The following is a 19,517-nucleotide window of genomic DNA, read 5'->3' as shown; positions in this document are numbered from 1 at the left end:
CAATCGATCAATCGATCGATCGATCGATCGATCGATCAATCAATCAATCAACGCATCTAATCTAAGAAGTACCCCCCCCCCCGGCCCCAACCTGCTGGAGCTGGTGCCAAACTATCAACAGCAATCGTGCCCTGAATCGTGCAATGTACAAAAGGTGGCCCTCATAAACTTTTATTTGGGAGACAGGCTTCATAATATTGGAATACAAGCTGTGGTTATCTCCTAATTTTTTCATCAGCACGTGAAAGTTTTGTCGCAACATTTCGTGCAAAAAGGTGATAAAATATACGTAAATCGGACCAAAAGGTGGGAGATCTTAAGATCATTACATCCTTCAAGCATGGCAGACCAAAGCAGTGATGTCCGGGCCAAGAAACGGGTCTCAGCTTTTGCAGTATTTCAGTCGCAAAAATCAAAATCAAATCCGTCAACCTCAGCGAATTCAAATTCAATCTTATCAATGTCAGTGTTGAACAAGTCCAAGAGCAAGAGTAAAAAGGTATTTTATATATAATTTGTTATCTTCTATGTTTATAATTCGTGATCCTGTCATCCTCTTTATATGAAATTTTTCAGTAGACTAGATATCCACGAAAAAAAGCTTATTCCCAAAATTTCAGTTGAATCCGATTTTCGCATGTAATTATTTAAAGGAGTATTTCGTGATCCTAGCATCCTCTTTTTATGACATTTTTCAGTAGATATCAACGAAAAAATCATATTCCCAAAATTTCAGTTGATTCCGATTTTGCGTTTGCGAGTTATGCTTGATTATGTGTATTCATGTATTACACGGGCTATTTCATTATAAATGACACGTTCACAAAAATGGCTTTTATCATATCTGGTTGATATAATTAGGGTGATAATGCAGTGTTATTAACTTAATTCTAAGTATGCCACAAACTACAAGCTACATGAGCATTTTTACAGAATTCTGTCTATTTTTGTATAAAAAATTGCCAAAAGGTACATTTTTAACCCAATTTTGGAGTCCCATTTCATTTTGCCCATGTATTCTGAATTAATTCTTTGAAAAATTAGGTACATTCTATGGCAATGTGCTTGTTGCAATGAAAATATGATATGTGTGGAACATCATGCAAGTTGAATGGTGAAAATTGGTGCAAAATGTTAAAATTCGTGAGATTCTTGCAAAATTGGCATTTTCGTTAAATAAAAAAAATGAGTGTCCTCTCCAATTCATGCCTCCATTTTTGTTCATTAAAGAGGAAATATAAACCCTTACCCTACCTGTATAATCTGTGTTATATTACCAATTGATGGGACAGGGCACTGATTGAGGAATTCATTTATTTTACATACAGTAGACCACTTGTTCTTGATACCACAGTTCCGCGTTAAAAATTTGTCCTCTCCAGAACTGAAGTTAATTACTAATTGTTGAAATAAGAAGGATTATATCATAGAATGTGAAATTTGTAGAGGAAGAGTGGTCTTCCTTCTACCAAGGTGGCACATGATTTGGTATTTGTTGCATTTTTGCAAGCCTGTATCCACGATTCTGTTTGCAATTTAACAAATGTCCTCTCCAGCACAATTATGTCATTTCCATGAATTGGTAAACAAACAAAAAAATAAAAATTTCAAAGAGCCAAACCCACAAGAAATTTTTGCATTTTATTGCAAATTATGCTTACAAACCACTTTAGTGTTCAAATTATTGTCCAGTTGTTGAGAACACATGTGATATTATTCTGCATTGAACTTGGGTTAGCTAAAATTGCAATATTCCTAATTTAACCAGAATATTAACCCTGTTTGTAGTGGATTTTAAATGCTGGGGATCTTTTATGCAATAATATTGATGCAATAATATTGATGCAGCTATTTCTAAAGTTAAAGTATGCTTTATTATGTGTTAAAAAATGTGTCCTATCCAGAACAAATGACACAGGAGGGTCTTTTATTTTAGGTTTTCCATGACTAGTACAACAGATTGACGCAGAATACTCACTTATGCATCAGTGTAGCTATTGGGCAGGACAAAATGACTATTTCATGAATTTTTCATGTGAAGATAAAGTTTATCCTTAAAATATGTAGTAATTTTGCACCATTTATCTGGATTAGTATCAATTTACTAATTGTTTTATATTGAAACTGGCATATTTAAGACACTGAAGTGTAAAGGAACATACAACAATTATTACAGACTAAATATGAATAAGTATGAACCCAATGTTGGTTACATATACTCTTTCAAAGTTGTGTATTAAATTGTTTAAAAAAATGTCCCCTCCAGACGGCAGCTATGTTTTACACAGCAAAAATTCAATTTAATTTTTTAATGGTTCCTGAGGGTTTGACGCTCTAATATTTTGAGAATTATTGACACACCATCTGAACTTTGAAATGATAATGAATTTGCATGAAATAAATGAGTTTGAATTTTGACCCCTTTTGGGACTCAATGTTGTCATTTATAATGAAATAGCCCACACATAGACAATCATGTGTTGTAATTTCGTTCTGGTACACCAGAACCAGTGTTCTTAATTAACCGGTTAATTATAAACGGCGGTTAATTAACCGGTTAATTAACGTTAATTAACCGGTAAGATTGGTTAATTATGGTTGGAAAATATATAAATTCGAGCTCGGAATTCAATATGCCATCATACTAAAGAATATTGTGCAAGTATTAAACATGAGCAGATGAATTGTGCTTGTCCACCTTTAGCTTTAAAACATTCCATTTTAAAATTATAAAATTATTTTCATATAAACTTATAATTAAAAAATTCATTCATTGACACAGACGCACAATGACACTGTAAGTTTGTGACTCACATACACTTTGTATTTATTGGTTGAAACAATCCTGGGCAAAAATGGTATTATCCGCTCACTCTGCTGTGGATTTTTGGGTGTTTCTGCCTGGTTGAATGTGTACAGGGATGTGCCATGGTTTTGGGGTACCTTTTCAGCAATTTTGGTATATATATCTATGGGTAAGGACAGGAAAAATGTGCGATGCGCGAAAAGCGACGAAAATTTGCGTATTTTGGGTCATATCAATTTGTAAGCGCTCTTTAGCAATGTCATATTTCATTGAATTTACAACCGACCGTATGACGAAACAGGTGAAAATAGTAACTTTTTGCACAAGATTTTAAGAAAATTGGCCATTGTATGACATAAAATTTGAAAAATATAGTAAGGAGCACTTGAGGGTTTGACTTTTAAAACCTACATTTTGGTTAAAAATGTGATAAGAATCCATAATGATCTGCACCCCATGTTGAATTAAGTATAGAAAAAAGGCCGTCATAAAAAATTGTAAGAAAAAAAGTAAAATTTAAAAAATATTGCAAATCCAAACTTTTTGGGGAAAAAATTCATGCATTTTGGGAAAAAAGTGCAAATTACGCATTTTCAAAAACTGGCGCGTGTATTTTGCTTTCAAAATCGCACATTTTCCCTATGCGTATCTATGGGTGGGTTTTCAGTGGAGACCCAATGCCCCTAAAAGTGCCCAATTTAATAGAGCAAATTTGGGTGCTTTTTGTGAAATATTGGTACACTGATAACAGCAAAGAGTAGGTATAGAGATAGTCAGCATCCTTAAGTCTGTGTGGCACATCCCCATACAAAAGAACCACCCCCACAGATTTGTACATGATTATGTGCAGTCTGCATATGGTCTATGATGTGCTGAATGACACTCTAGGACTAGAGAACAAGAAAAAGAATTATATTTTAATATTTCCAGTGAACATTGAAGTGATATTAAATGTTAAAACTTTAAAAAGCCTCAGAATTATTCAAAATTCATAATTAACCTATTTTACCACCGGTTAAATATGATGCGGTTAATTAACCGGTAAGATTGAGGTTAATTAACCGACTAAGAACACTGACCAGAACGAAATTCAAATTTCACGATATCTTTGCTAAACAAATTAATCTGCAAGAATTTTTTTGTACATATTAAACATTATGTAGCCAGAGGTTTCCAGTGATACATGTAAACACCACACACTGGAGACTGTCAACTCAGCTAAGTATCTGGGCGTCCATCTTGATTCCAGACTGAGCTTCAACACTCATGTGGACACCGTCACCAAGAAGGCAAATTCAACCAAGGTTTCCTGTCACGCAACATCAGCCACTGCAGTCAGAAAGTTAAGGAAGCAGCCTACACAACCTTCATCAGACCCAGTGGCGTAACCAGTGGGGTGGCCGGGGGGGCAAGCTGCCCCCCCGGACACAAAAAAACTGGGAAGAAGAGCAAAAAATTGGGAAGGGAAAAGGGGAAGGAGAGAAAAGAGGGAAGGAAAAAGGGAAGGAGAAGAGAAAAAGAGGGAAGAAGAGAAAGGGAAAGAAGAAAAGAAAAAAGGGGAAAAAGGGAAGGAGAAGAGAAAAGGGAAGGAGAAGAGAAAAGGGAAAGAAAGAGGAATTTGAAATTTGTACTCTGAAACACTGATTTTTAGCTTCTAATATGCCAAAACCAGGAGCTTCAGGGGCTCTGCCCCTTGACCCCCGGCTTTGCCCTGGACCCCACCAGGGCCCCTAAGGCGGGCCCCTGGACCCCACCGTTTAACGCCGCGGCAAGCCGCTCGCGACTTTTGGTCAACAATTGGGAAATTTTTCAATCTTGCCCCCCCCGGAAGGTCAGGTCTGGTTACGCCCCTGATCAGACCCACTGTGGAGTATGCAGCAGTGTGGATCACGAAATGCCCTTTTAATTTGCGAGTTATCATTTTTTATGCATGACTATGTGTATTACACTGCTCCATAGGCCAGTGTTGTAATTTCGTTCTGGTAATTTCGTTCTGGTATACCAGAACGAAATTCAAATTTGACAATATTTTTGCTAAACGAATTAATCTGCAAGAAATTTTTGTACATAAACATTATTATATTATTTAGCCAGAGGTAGCAGTGACACCGACATGATGAGGGATTTATGCGTGGGAAATACAACCATTCAAGATAGTGATACAACAGAAGAGGCTTTTCCATAGGGCCCAAAAAAAAGTTGTTTGTTTGTCCTCCACCGCCCGCTCCTCAGATTAAGGCCTGACCAATATTTATTTTTTTTCAATTTAAAAAAATAAAATAAAATAAGTAAAATTAAATTTTTTTTCAGATTTGGAGTATCTCTGGACCTAGCTAGAGCTAAATACTAAGATCTTTCATGGTTGAAAATAAAAAAAGCCCCCAAAAAACATTTTGTGTCTTCAATATATGCAAAGTTATATTCTTGTGTTCATGTCATAGTCTTTTATTTTTAGTGACTTCAAAATACATTGGATTTGAAATCATTAAAAGACTATGACATAACACAAATTATAACTTTAACTGCATAGTTAAGGGGGTACTACACCCCTCGATAAATTTGTGTCTATTTTTTCATTTTTCTGCAAAACTAATAACACAGTGGTAACAAAAGTTATGTATATTATAGGGGCAAGGAATCTAATTACTACACTGGAATTTCAGTGACCCAAGTGGTTCGTTATTTATGATAAGAAATAAGGTACCGCTAGGATGTACCTCATTTCCTATCATATATACTGAATCGCTTGTCTTGAGTCACTGAAATTTCAGTGTAGTAATTTTTGTTACCAGTGTGTTATTACTTTTTGAGAAATATGCACAAATAGTTACAAATTTACCACAGGGGTGTAGTACCCCTTAAGAAACAAAATGTTGGGTTTTTTAAGTCACCATGAATGATTGTAGCATTTAGCTCTACATGTAGCTAGGTCCATCTGAGAAAAAAAAAATCCGCCCGCCCGCACATCCTCTTTTAAAGCTGTGGAGGACAAACAAAAAATTTTTTTTTTTGGCCTAGGCCTACAGTGAACAATAAACAAGAAATGAAATCCAATGTTAACATACAGTATATCTGCACTTGAGTGACTAATAGCCTACAATATAGGCCTATCTTTCTAGGCCATCTTAATAAAATCCTGTGTCTCAAAGCTGCCGCGCGTGTTAGTAAAACCGTGCGCGTAGTCCTCTTTGAAAATCAAGATATTCATTTTTTTATCTCTTTTTATTTATTTTTTTTAACAAAAAGGTGAAAATAAAACTTTTAATTCGAATTTTAAAAAATTCGTATTTGATATCAAGTTTTCTATTTTTTCGCAAACTTTGGACACAAAAATATAAAAAGAGAAGAATAATAGTTTGTAGCAGTGACTTTTTTGTCTGCTATTCCAACATTTGCAACATTAGATATTTTTTGCAAAAAATGCTTACAAGTCCGAAATCCTGCACTGACACAAAAAATAAAAATAAAAATACTGTTGATTCCGCATTAGGTTTTCAATTTCTCACAAGCTTTGATCAGTGATCCCATCAAAATTGCAAAAAAAATAAAATTATTTATAAATTGCCTAAAATTGAAGGATATTAAATTAAGTCATTAAGATTGTCATTTAGATATTTTTGAAATGAACAAATTTGCAAAAAATGAGGAAAACAGCAGTATTGACAAAGTGAGGCCTCATTCAAATACATACTACATGTATGTAGTTAATTTACATTGTACATAAATTACAGATTCATGTGTAAATGCCTTTATTTTGTCTTAAATCAGGGTCTTAGGCAGGATTTGAAGGTTTGGGTGTGTAAATTAAAAAACTGGGTGTGTAAATTTAAGATTTGTGTACAAAGTATAGGCCATGTGGGCAAACACTGGGTGTGTATTTACAAATTTGGGTGTGTAAAACACTCCCTACACGGCTGGCTGCCTAAGCCCTTGTCTTAAATACACAGCTTTCGGCTGAGCTTTCTGCAGACTATGTTAGCACATCTATGACAATGACGATTAACAAATGTACCAAATTATGAATTTTGATGATTTTTACGATCATCCAGATGAGCAAATCACTGATCATGAATGGGCCTTTAATAATTATGTGCAGCATGCGTTGTTGTGTCATGTTACATGTGTCATTGTGTGTGCATCACTGCATGTCTGACATGCTGATGTGAGTGATAAATCCAGGCCAGTCTGTGTTCTGGTTAAGCATGCTAATTAGGCTGTGGCTATACTGGCCATATGGTACATAAAACGGTGCAGGGATTGCCAGGACTGATACAAAGCTTTTCAGGGAGAGAAAAAGGTAGAGGTTTTCAGTTCAATTTATTTGAAGCCATAAATTGTAACATTTGCGGAGGAGAATGCCCTCACTCAGTATTTTTCAAAATTCTGTGTTTCACAATTGGAAATGTACTGTAGTAAAACTTATGTAGGCCTACCCTGCAAAAATCATCAGGTGCTGTAGTTTTGACAAAATACAAGATTTTGAATGATCTGTCTCTGACTCCGTCTGAACAAGTCCGTTGACCGTGAGACCTTGAATTACAATGATTATTCGCTGTAGAATTGACGTAATAATTGAATTAACTACCATAGCAATAGATGAATACAATTTTTGACTATATCGCCCTGCACTTCAATGTTCAAGTGGTACCTATGCATTGAACCATATCATGCTGATCACTCGCACATAGGTCTGCAATATTAGTATCTGTGAAAAGAGTGGTATATGGTCATTTTCACAGTAAATGGTGTAACTTTTGATTTTTAGGGTCAAAATTTCAAACCACTTAAATATGTTTCTGTTTACTGAAATCATGCAGAGAAGCAACTTCAATTCCAGTAAAATAATGTTTCAAGGCTTAAACCTTTTGATTTCTAATAAAAAAATTGACATTTCCATAACATTTTGGTTAAAATCTAAGAAAAAATGTATTTTACATAACCTCAGAAAATTATGACATAAAAGCTGGAATACATGTGAAATCCCATTCCAAAGTAAGTCAACAGATATAAGTTAAATTTTATACCATGTTTTGCTATGTTTGTAATTGCAGTTTTGAAAAATTTTAACATCAAGTGTCATTTACAATGGAAATTTCCAAACCTTAAACATATTTTTTAAGTTTTAATTGGGTTCCTAAAATAATTTGAATGTCTAACTTCATGTACAAATACTACTTGATGAAAGGAACCTCCCAGCCAAGTTTCACAGAAATTGGAGTTATTTTTAGAATTGGCAATTCAAGCGATTTGTGTTTCGGAGGCTTCAGTTAACAACACAGGTGATCATAAAAGTAAAATATTTGGCTAACTACTACAAGTTGACATAAAAAAATAGGTAAAAAATATCACAATTACCAATTTTCATGCTTTCCTTCTAAGTATTGAATTTCAGTTGTGACAAAAATTAAATTATCACAGCAAGTCATTTTTTTTGTTTGGAGGCTTCATGTTAACAATTGTTAAACATTGCAGAAGTAGTTTTTTGAAAACAACAGTGTTGGGATCATCTAAGCTGTTATTTTCTTGTGTGTATTGAATCAATGATTCTATGCGGCAGATATTGTAGATTTATCACATGTTAATTTTTTCACCCATTTGTTAAGTATGGTGTTTTTTGCATGTGAAGCCTCTGTAGGGGTTTTACCAAAACTTCGCCCTGACGAACGAACTCTTGGCCTATTTGAGACAGATCGATCCCTACTTTGCAGAATGTAACCTGGGATTTGAACATACGCACCAAACACAGTTTTCACTTACAAACCAATTCTTTAATATCTCTTTAATACTGTTGATAATTCACAATACTGTTAGATAGCTATTTAGTCTGATTTTAGTGATTTTGTGTATTCAGTGGTAGAACAAATTGTAATTACCACGGGTAACTTTCCGCCATTTTGTCTGTCTGATTGTTTACACAACTTCTGCGCAAGTCCAGAGATGAGCTAAATTTAGATCGCTTACTGAATTAAGGGCGCACCTCACATAAATGCTTAAAAGCCTAAATTGGCACCAACATTCCGCCCCTAATTGAACGCTGCACTTTCAATTACTCCTAAATTGACTGACAACAATTGAGTGCCCAATTTAGAAACGGACACCTTGTAAATTCACTCCAAAATATCAAACAATGTGAAACAAAGTGACCAAAACTATAATGTGATCTGGCGGATTACTCGAACATATTTTGACAACACTTCATGTACATTGTAAATGGCAAACATCTGAATGCAGGTGAATGTACAATAAAGAAACCTATCATGAAGATTAACTCTGCTATGTGTCAAGTTGTCCTTCTTTCATAGACTGTACTGGTTCTTTAAAGACCAGTGAAGTAGCAGTGCTACTTTGAAAGCTGCATTGTAAGCAGTTATACTATATAGTGTCCTTTCACAGTTCATATGATGATGTCAAAATCATCCAACTCAATATAACTTGGTCCTTTGAGCAGGTTTAAAATCTAAAACTGAACAATTGAAAAATACCTTAGGCTAATTATAGCCAAACCTCAAAAGCACAATATTTTGTGCAAATTGTTGACTTTACTTATTTGTAAACAAAGCACTTCACCATGTGATCTGGTAAATACTCAAAAACAATGACCAAAACAAGAACAGTGCAAAATGCACTGAGCAATTGGGATGAAACAATTGGCAGGGCAAATAAGAGCCCAGCAAATATACCAAGTCACATTGAGAAGCTACATGTAAATATACATGTAAATTAAAACTTTACACATGCCTCAAGTGCACATGGGAAATGTTATAAAACCTAAAGAGGCGCTTCAATCTAATGAGGCAATAACGAGCATTACCAACATGATCTGTTAATTATAATCATGCTAATCCTATAAATGATGAATGAAAATTTGTATATTGTGAAATTGCTGTTTTTGAATTATTATGTCTTCACGTTGGGACCTGGATCACTATTCTGAGTCTCTGGCGTGTTTTGCTCGGCAAAATTTTTGGCTGGCTCGGGTGGACGATTGTTTGTCATGTGCTGGTCGACGGTTGTCTACCTTGGTCTGTCGGGTGATTTCTGTGGGCTTCAAATTTCCTGGGGATTCGAGTAGTGATTTGGATTTTAGTGTGTTGTTTATAATTATCATGCTTTTGTTCATTATATGATATGCTATTCTGTTCTCTTATCAAGTGTATTGCTTTATAATGTTTTTAAATGTGTTTACTATAATTATTTTGTATTGGTTGTATTATGCCTAATAGAATATGTTCTTTTGTAGTTTTTACATAATGTATTAGTAAGTTTAGTTCTCTGTTCAGCGCATTGAGGCCTGGCATAATGCGCTTTATAAATTACTTTATTTATTTATTTATTTATTTAAATGATCTAGTTCAAAGACCGGAGTAAACCAGAATATGAAGCTAGATTTCTAAAATCCTGATTGATTGCTCTGATAAAGATATTTCATGGTGTGATTCAGTAAACTTTCCACAGAAAATGAATTAAACATTTCACAAACAAAAACAGTGCAAAATGCACAGAAGATTTGACAATCAATTTTTGCCTGAAATGAAACCCAAATGTTTACCATATCACACTGTGAAGCTCAATTTAAACCAAAAAAGATTAGTTTAGTTGAACTCTGATAGAATTGTCCAAATTTGGACTAATTTAAACTCAACAACTTCTCAATCATAAATGTCAGTAGGCTGAAATTTAAAGCTGTCTTTATACAACTTATTTTCAGATTTCTAATGTCCATCCAAATGTTCAATACATGTAAACAGTTCAATCTGGTTGGTGACTGGAGCACTGTGTGAATTTTACTACGCGTGCTGACTTGTGATGTGTGGCAATTTTTGAAAGTAGCAGGCTCAATCCAAAGAGCTATAAAACCAAATTTCACATAAATTATGCTGGTTTTAAGATGATGCATTTACTGTCTCTCATTTCCAATGTTTGTAACCTGCCATTCAAGCAAATGTCCAAGTTGATCAGTGGATATGTACATGTTATCGTGTACCTGTAGGTCACACCAAGCTGCTGAAATTGTCCACAATCTCAAATTTAAGTGACTTATTGCAAAGCAAAATGAAATATGATATGCTATGCCATGGGCAAATGAAATATGACAAAAAGGCCTAACTCAGAACAAAACAATCCCTTTTGACATCCTAAGGAAACCCAACAAGGGCGGCTGCATATCAGGATTTCACTTCACCTGGCAAATTATCATTTTACCACATTTGTCAGCATTTTCACAGTGCAAATCTTCAGTGCTGGAAACTTCCTCAATGGTTATATTTTAGTTTCAAGTTCACTTTGCTCACCACAACAGTCAACATGGTAGACTGCTGTCTGCAACCTGCACCATGTTGATCAGCAGTCGAAACTTCCACGGCTCCGACATCCGCACATCTTCATGGTTCTCGTCTCGTAGTTCACACTGGTAGGTTCACACTCACCCCACACTGGTAGGTTCACACTGGTAGGTTCACACTCACCCCACACTGGTAGGTTCACACTGGTAGGTTCACACTCACCCCACACTGGTAGGTTCCTGGTACAGGTAGTGTCTGCATGCTCTCACACTGGTATCTCATCACAATGATGACTGGATGGCTGGATGGGCTCAAGGCCCTTAAAGTCAGTGTTGTTTTTCATCTGACTTGGGGTTTCCAGTACCCCCATCAACTAAAAGTAAACTTCCAGTTGGTGTCCCAGATTAGGCGCCGGGGGCTCGCCGTGTCTTTTTAGTTCATGTCCTTGGGCCCTTGTAATGGGCTTTCTTGCTCTTGAAGCAATACACAAAGTTTTGTGACTGGTCTCACAAGTTCTGTGGTTTGTGTCTTGATCTTGGCGCTGCCGACAGGTCCATACTTGTCTGGGTATGTTTCTTGAATGCAGCCTAGAGTCCATGATTTGTGTGGTGCCTGGTCGTCGACTATTAACACCACATCTCTTGGTTGTAAATTTCTTTGGGGACACATCCACTCCTGGGGACTCTGTGTGACAGCTCCAGTTTGAATCATTGGATGCTTCACATGATCTGGCATAGGAGCGCTGCAGAGTCTTCCGGCAACTCGTAGTATCCCATTAAGTATAGCAGGATCCAGGTTGTCTAAGGAACCTACTTTCTGTCTCTTCTTACACATGATCTTCTGATCTGGTGTAGCTTTCAGAGCCCTGATCTCCTTAGCAAATGCTCCTTGCTGGATGTAGCGAACAATAGCTTCCTCTGCTTCCTGGAGATTCTCCGCTGACAGGTGGGACTCTGGAGTGGGTCCTAAGGATTGTCTAGATTGGGCTTTTTCTTTGTCACATTTGGCAGCTGCATTGTTTTTATTTTTAGCTTTTTGCAGCAACATTCTTTTGAGTCTCAGTAGGTGTGCAACAGCTTTCTTCGAGGAATTCCACTTGGAATAATGTCGCAGTAGTTTGTCGATAGGATCTTCATCTTCCTCTACTTGAATGGCGTCAACGGATGCCTCGTCTTCTGGATCATTATCCAGTTGGTTCTCATCACTGTTACATGGTTGACTTGGCTGTTCAGTCTTCTTGCTGAGACAATTTTTTACTGTTTGACCCCTTGAGGTTCATCAGCCGGGTTCCGTGCCGTATCAACATGTCGCCATTGTGAGGGTGAAGAACCTTCTCTTATGGCTCTGTTATATTCTTCCCCGACCTGTGGTTTCTCTTCAGGTGTGAGATTTCACTTTCTGACTTGTTGTTTGGGAATGTAACTTCCTGGTTACTAAGTGGCAGCTTCATCTGAGAGTCGCCTTCCTTTAAATGAATCGACTTCACCACCATGTTGTCACCTATTGAATTTTGCGGTCTGTCTTCTATCGTCCGCTTATTAATATCATGGTTATACGGATCGGCCAACTCATTATGCAAGTCCTCAACAGAGATTCTATGTACAGAAGCCATACTTGTTGTTGTTGATGTAGACCTTGACTTTGTAAGCCCATGTATCTCCCAGCCTAATGCTGATCTACATGCGTATGGACCGTTGTGTTGACTCTGGATGACTTCCAGTGGTTCCAATGCTCTTGGGACATTATTCCCAATAAGCAGGTCGACTCTCTGCCCTTTCAGCAACTCAGGTACTGTTATATCTTGCAAATATGGCCATGGGGTCAGATCTTCTTTGGAGACCATATCTTCCACCTTGACTGGTATAGAGTCCTGGGTATAAAGCGTTGTGTAACTCAATGTTGACTTTACCATCTGCATCTGTTACCTCCAAACCTGCTAACTTGTATGTGTCGACATCTTTGTCTCCATTGATGGTTTGGATCTTGATCTTTGTCTTTGTTCCTTTCATAGCCAATTTACTCTTAAGATTCTTAGAGCAGAATACAGCGGTGCTCTTGCTGTCCAGCAGAGCAAAGGTCTTGACTTCTTTGCGGTGTCCTTTGACATTACGGTTACCGGCACCACCGATAATACCGATGCCATGCATCCTGCCCCAGTTAAACCACATGTGGTTGATGCTTCTACTTCTGACTTCTGGGGGGCTCTTTCGCCTCTTTCACGGTGCAAAACAGTTGGATGTCTGCCTTTGCAGGTGATGCATTTAACTCTTTTTGTACAGGTGAGATCCTTTCTTGACACAGCCAAAACACACGCCCAGTTTCCGCAGAGTAGCCACCCTTTCATCGTATGGTTTCTTCTGGACCACCCTGCATACTTCCAGCGTATGTGTTGAAGTATCACAGTGAAGACACTGTTTTTGAGGCAATTTCTCTTCACTTAGTGCACTGGTGACAAAACTTGAAGTTCTTGGCTTTGGTTTGTTGTCATATTGTTGACTTCTGCTATTACTCTTGGTGTCGCTGCTAATTGTACCAAAGGCTGGATTTGCGACGATCTTTTGTGTAAACAAACATTGCCTTAATAAGCCACGCGTATCGCAAGTGTGTCAAAGCTACGACTGAGGGCTCCCTTCATCCAACAAAGATTGTGAAATAAAGTTGAAGCAAAAAGGAGAGTAATAAAATGAGTAATAAAGGTACAAGTTCTGCTCAAAGGAGTAGTAAGAGGTCATCCAGTACTGCATTATCCAGTGGGGCAGAGTTAGCCCTCCTTGAGGCAGCCACCCGAAAAGCCGAGCTGCAATGCCGCGCCAAAGCACTCAAATTAAAACAATCTCTGGAAAAAGAAGAGTTTGAGTTGCAGGCAACTTGTGAGGCAAGAGCAAAAGATTTGCAACAAAAGAGGGAGCTGCTAGCCAGGCAGACATCCAACTGTTTTGCACCGTGAACAAAGCGAAAGAGACCCCCAGGAAGTCAGAAGTAGAGGCATCAACCACATGTGGTTTGACTGGGGCAGGATGCATGGCATCGGTATTATCGGTGGTGCCGGTAACTGTGCTGTCAAGAGACACAGGCAAAGAAGTCAAGACATATGCTCTGCTGGACAGCAAGAGCACTGCTGTATTCTGTTCCAAGAATCTTAAGAGTAAATTGGCTATGAAGGGAACAAAGACTAAGATCAAGATCCAAACCATCAATGGAGACAAAGACGTTGACACATACAAGTTAGCAGGTTTGGAGGTAACAGATGCAGATGGTAAAGTCAACATTGAGTTACCTGTTGTTTATACCCAGGACTCCATACCAGTCAAGGTGGAAGATATGGTCTCCAAAGAAGATCTGACTCCATGGCCATATTTGCAAGAAATAACAGTACCTGAGTTGCTGAAAGGGCAGAGAGTCGACCTGCTCATTGGGAATAATGTCCCAAGAGCATTGGAACCGCTGGAAGTCATCCAGAGTCAACACAACGGTCCATACGCATGTAGATCAGCATTAGGCTGGGAAATACATGGGCTTACAAAGTCAAGAGCTACATCATCAACAAGAACAAGTATGGCTTCTGTACATAGAATCTCTGTTGAGGACTTGCATAATGAGTTGGCCGATCCGTACAACCATGATATTAATAAGCGGACGATAGAAGACAGACCGCAAAATTCAATAGGTGACAACATGGTGGTGAAGTCGATTCATTTAAAGGAAGGCGACTCTCAGATGAAGCTGCCACTTAGTAACCAGGAAGTTACATTCCCAAACAACAAGTCAGAAAGTGAAATCTCACACCTGAAGAGAAAACCACAGGTCGGGAAGAATATAACAGAGCCATAAGAGAAGGTTCTTCACCCTCACAATGGCGACATGTTGATACTGCACGGAACCCGGCTGATGAACCCTCGCGGGGTCAAACAGTAAAAAATTGTCTCAGCAACAGTAGATGGCCTAGAGATCCTGAATTTCTACAGCAGAAAAAGACTGAGCAGCCAAGTCAACCGTGTGACAGTGATGAGAACCAACTGGATAATGATCCAGAAGAAGAGGCATCCGTTAAAGCCATTCAGGTAGAGGAACATGAAGATCCTATCGACAAACTACTGCGACATTATTCCAAGTGGAATTCCTTGAAGAGAGCGGTCGCATACCTACTGAGACTCAAAAGAATACTGCTGCAAAAAGCTAAAAAGAAAAACAATGCAGCTGCCAAATGTGACAAAGAAAAAGCCCAATCTAGACAATCCTTAGAACCCACGCCAGAGTCCCACCTGTCAGCGGAGAATCTCCAGGAAGCAGAAGAAGCAATTGTTCGCTACATCCAGCAAGAAGCATTTGCTAAGGAGATCAGCGCTCTGAAAGCTACACCAGATCAGAAGATCATGTGTAAAAAGAGACAGAAAGTGGGTTCCTTAGACAACCTGGATCCTATGATAATTAATGGGATATTACGAGTTGGTGGAAGACTCCGCAACGCTCCTATGCCACACGGCCCTGCACTTCTTAGATCGCCTTGATAAGAGTTCGAAGCCCTGTCGTCAACAGAGGGCAGTAAACTCGAAGTAAAGAATATCCCATATCGCTAATGAGCTGGGCAGTAACCGTAGAAAAAGCTCGTTTCTGGCTAAAATTGACAAGTAACTTGCACACATTTCTAGATACAGTTACTATAAGGTCGTATGCGATGTATTCAAACCATTTGTTAACCCTTTCTTTTTAGGGAGCAATAATTATTTATCATGAATATTATTGTCATGTTGATGACATCATAGTTACTCGCATTTTGTTCATTTTAAATTTTGAAACATTTAACGCTCAAAAGTCACACAAAATAAATCACATATATTTTTATTTATTTCACCAGAGTGTCCTTGCCAAGATTCTAGCATCAGACCATGCGCGTTCTCAAGATACAGCCTTCATAAGTGTTAGGTCACTTCTGTACAATTCTTATAATTTGTTTCATGCATACAAATAGCGATGCACGTTTTTGTTGTGTTTTTGATAGGTTTTCATGTCCGATTTTAACGATAAAACATTATTCCCTATAGAAAAACAATATGGCAAAAGATACAACAGTTTGTAACATTCTCCATGAACTTAACCATCTATGTTTGGATTGTGATGTAATTAACGTGTGTAATAAGATTTTCTCTTTCTGAATCCGACTTGTAAAATATTATTTTTCATCACAATTTCTCATCAAATTCATACATTTCTGGGTCAAAAGTCAGGTAAAACACTTTGTGGTTTTGAAATATGGTTTAGAAATAACGCTAATAAAATCATTTGGGTTGATCAAGCAGTTGCTTTTTATGATTTTCAAGGCAATATGCATAAATGATGAATCTGCATGTACATAATTTTTCACTTCAGTAAGCTCGTCTTTTTGACCAACGCTCATTATTGATCACGGGTTATATTGTATGCGATTGACATCAAAGAACCACATGTGTATGAGCTTATGCATTGAATTGAATTACACAATGGTTATTCAGGTTATTGATCGCTAGATGGAAGCGAACATGGTATACATATTAGGTAGGATTCCATGCCTGTGCGGGGATTTGAACCCTAGCGACCAGAACTATGAACACTTTGAAGTGTTAGCACCTTGCAGGGCCGTGGCCAGATCATGTGAAGCATCCTATGATTCTGCCAAAGAACCACCATGTTTCAAACCTGATTATAAGGCACATTCACGAACATGTCAACCATCAGGGGAGAAACCACGTTTTAGCGGAACTGAGGCAGAGATTCTGGGTAATCAATGCCAGTGCAGCAGTGAGGAAATTAGTAAAGCGGTGTGTTACATGCCGCAAATACCAAACCCGCGCCGTCACACAGAAAATGGCAGATTTGCCAGCCAGTCGTCTTCAGCCAGAAGAACCAGCTTTCACATGCACGGGACTTGATTACTTTGGCCCGTTCAACATAAAGCAAGGACGCTCAATTAGAAAGCGCCACGGTGTGGTATTCACATGCATGTCGTCTCGAGCAGTACACATAGAAATAGCCGAAAATATGGACACTAGCTCTTGTATAAATGCATTAAGGCGTTTCATTGCTCGGACGAGGTCAAGTCAAGGAGTTGATTTCAGACAATGGGTCAAACTTAGTTGGTGCCAACACAGAACTGAAAAATGCGCTAACAGAATGGAATCAAGAAGAAATTATGGCATTTACTGCGAGTAGGGGCATCAAGTGGAAGTTCAATCCTCCAGCAGCTTCGCACTTCGGCGGAATCTGGGAGAGGCAGATACGCACTATTCGCAAGATCTTGCAAGCTGGTGTTTTCACCCAGAAAGACCTATATTCAAGAAAGCGGTGGAGACAGATGCAATATTTAGCCGACATCTTTTGGAAGAGATGGTCGAAGGAGTATTTGGTGGATTTGCAGAGGCGCCAGAAGTGGTTGTGTCCCCAAAGAAATATACAACCAGGAGATATAGTGTTAATCGTAGACAACCAGGCACCACGCAAATCATGGACCTTAGGCCGCATTCAAGAAACATACCCAGACAAGAATGGACTAGTCCGCAGCGCCAAGATCAAAACACAAACAACTGAACTTGTGAGACCAGTCACAAAACTTTGTGTATTGCTTGAGCAAGATAGCCCATTACAAGGGCCCAAGGACATGAACTAAAACGACACGGCGAGCCCCCGGCGCCTAATCTGGGACACCAACTGGAAGTTTACTTTTAGTTGATGGGGGTACTGGAAGCCCCAAGTCAGACGAAAAACAACACTGACTTTAAGGGCTTTGAGCCCATCCAGCCATCCAGTCATCATCGTGATAAGATACCAGTGTGAACCTACGTATCATACCAATCTGAACCTACCAGTGTGGGGTGAGTGTGAACCTACCAGCGTGAACCTACCAGTGTGGGGTGAGTGTGAATCTACCAGTGTGGGGTCAGTGCGAACTACAAGAACCATGAAGACGTGCAGATGTTGGAGCCGTGGAAGTTGATCAACATGGTGCAGGTTTCCAGACAGCAGTCTACCATGTTGACTGTTGTGTTGTGGCAAGCAAAGTGACGAACTTTTATTTAAAACCACTGAGGAAGTTTCCAGCACCGAAGATTTGCACTGTGAAAACGCTGACAAATGTGGTAAAATGATAATTTGCCAGGTGAAGTGAAATCCTGATATGCAGCCGCCCTTGTTGGGTTTCCTTAGGATGTCAAAAGGGATTGTTTTGTTCTGAGTTAGGCCTTTTTGTCATATTTCATTTGCCCTTGGCATAGCATATCATATTTCATTTTACTTTGCAATAAGTCACTTAAATTTGTGACCGTAGACAATTTCAGCAGCTTGGTGTGAACTACAGGTACACAATAACATGTACATAGCCACTGATCAACTTGGACATTTGCTTGAATGGCTGGTTACAAACTTTGGAAATGAGAGACAGTAAATGCATCATTTTAGATCCAGCATAATTCATGTGAAATTTGGTTTTTATAACTCATTGGATTGAGCCTGCTACTTTCAAAAATTGCCACACATCGCACGTCAGCACGCGTAGTTAATTTCACACAGTGCTCCAGTCAACAGATTGAACTGTTTACATGTATTGAACACTTGGATGGACATTAGAAATCTGAAAATAAGTTGTATAACAGCAACTTTAAATTTCAGCCTACTGACATTTATGATTGAGAAATTGGTTGAGTTTAAATTAGTCCAAATTTGGACAATTCTATCAGAGTTCAACTAAACTAATCTTTTTTGGTTTAAATTGAGCTTCGCAGTGTGATATGGTAAACATTTGGGTTTCATTTCAGGCAAAATTAATTGTCAAATCTTCTGTGCATTTTGCACTGTTTTTGTTTGTGAAATGTTTAATTCATTTGCTGTGGAAAGTTTACTGAATCACACACTGAAGTATCTTTTATCAGAACAATCAGGATTTTAGAAATCTAGCTTCATATTCGACTTCTGCGCAAGTCCAGAGATGAGCTAAATTTAGATCGCTTACTGAATTAAGGGCGCACCTCACATAAATGCTTAAAAGCCTAAATTGGCACCAACAGCCTCCGAAACAGGCTTTTTTGGGTATCAGTGTATTTTTCAAACATTAACCATAATGTCAAATTTTTTGTTAATTTATGACATTCTGCACATATCAAGTAATAATTACAATGCAGATATCAGTATGAAACACACCAATTTAGATATGCATAGATGATAATTAATCTTATTGTTGTTTCGGAGGCTTCATTTGTTTCGGAGGCTTCAATTGTTAACGGAAAGTGTGTATTGGGGCCCATTTTCAAACGGTGATATATATCTCCACGATTTAAAAACATGTGACTTGAGGATCTACTTTGCTACATTTTGATAAATAGATTGGATGAGCTCTTTTATTTATATTTGCACAAGCTTGCTGAACAGTTTGTTTCGGAGGCTTCAAAAAAGTTAACGGAAAA

General features: G+C 38.1%; 1 protein-coding gene across 1 annotated transcript in view; it reads left to right on the top strand.

Moving 5' to 3' along the window:
* The first annotated feature begins 220 nt into the window (after positions 1 to 220).
* LOC140153517 (ribosomal oxygenase 1-like) overlaps positions 221 to 19,517 on the top strand; it is a 39,155-nt gene continuing 19,858 nt past the window's right edge. The window contains exon 1 of the mRNA XM_072176289.1: positions 221 to 499. Within this exon, the coding sequence (XP_072032390.1) occupies positions 341 to 499 (159 nt within the window). The 5' untranslated portion in view covers positions 221 to 340. The remainder of the gene's footprint in view (positions 500 to 19,517) is intronic.

The sequence above is a fragment of the Amphiura filiformis genome, chromosome 5 (genome assembly GCF_039555335.1).
Source record: "Amphiura filiformis chromosome 5, Afil_fr2py, whole genome shotgun sequence".
NCBI lineage: Eukaryota > Metazoa > Echinodermata > Ophiuroidea > Amphilepidida > Amphiuridae > Amphiura > Amphiura filiformis.
The sequence above is the reverse complement of the archived record's forward strand: the minus strand, read 5'-3'. Positions and strand labels throughout refer to the sequence as shown.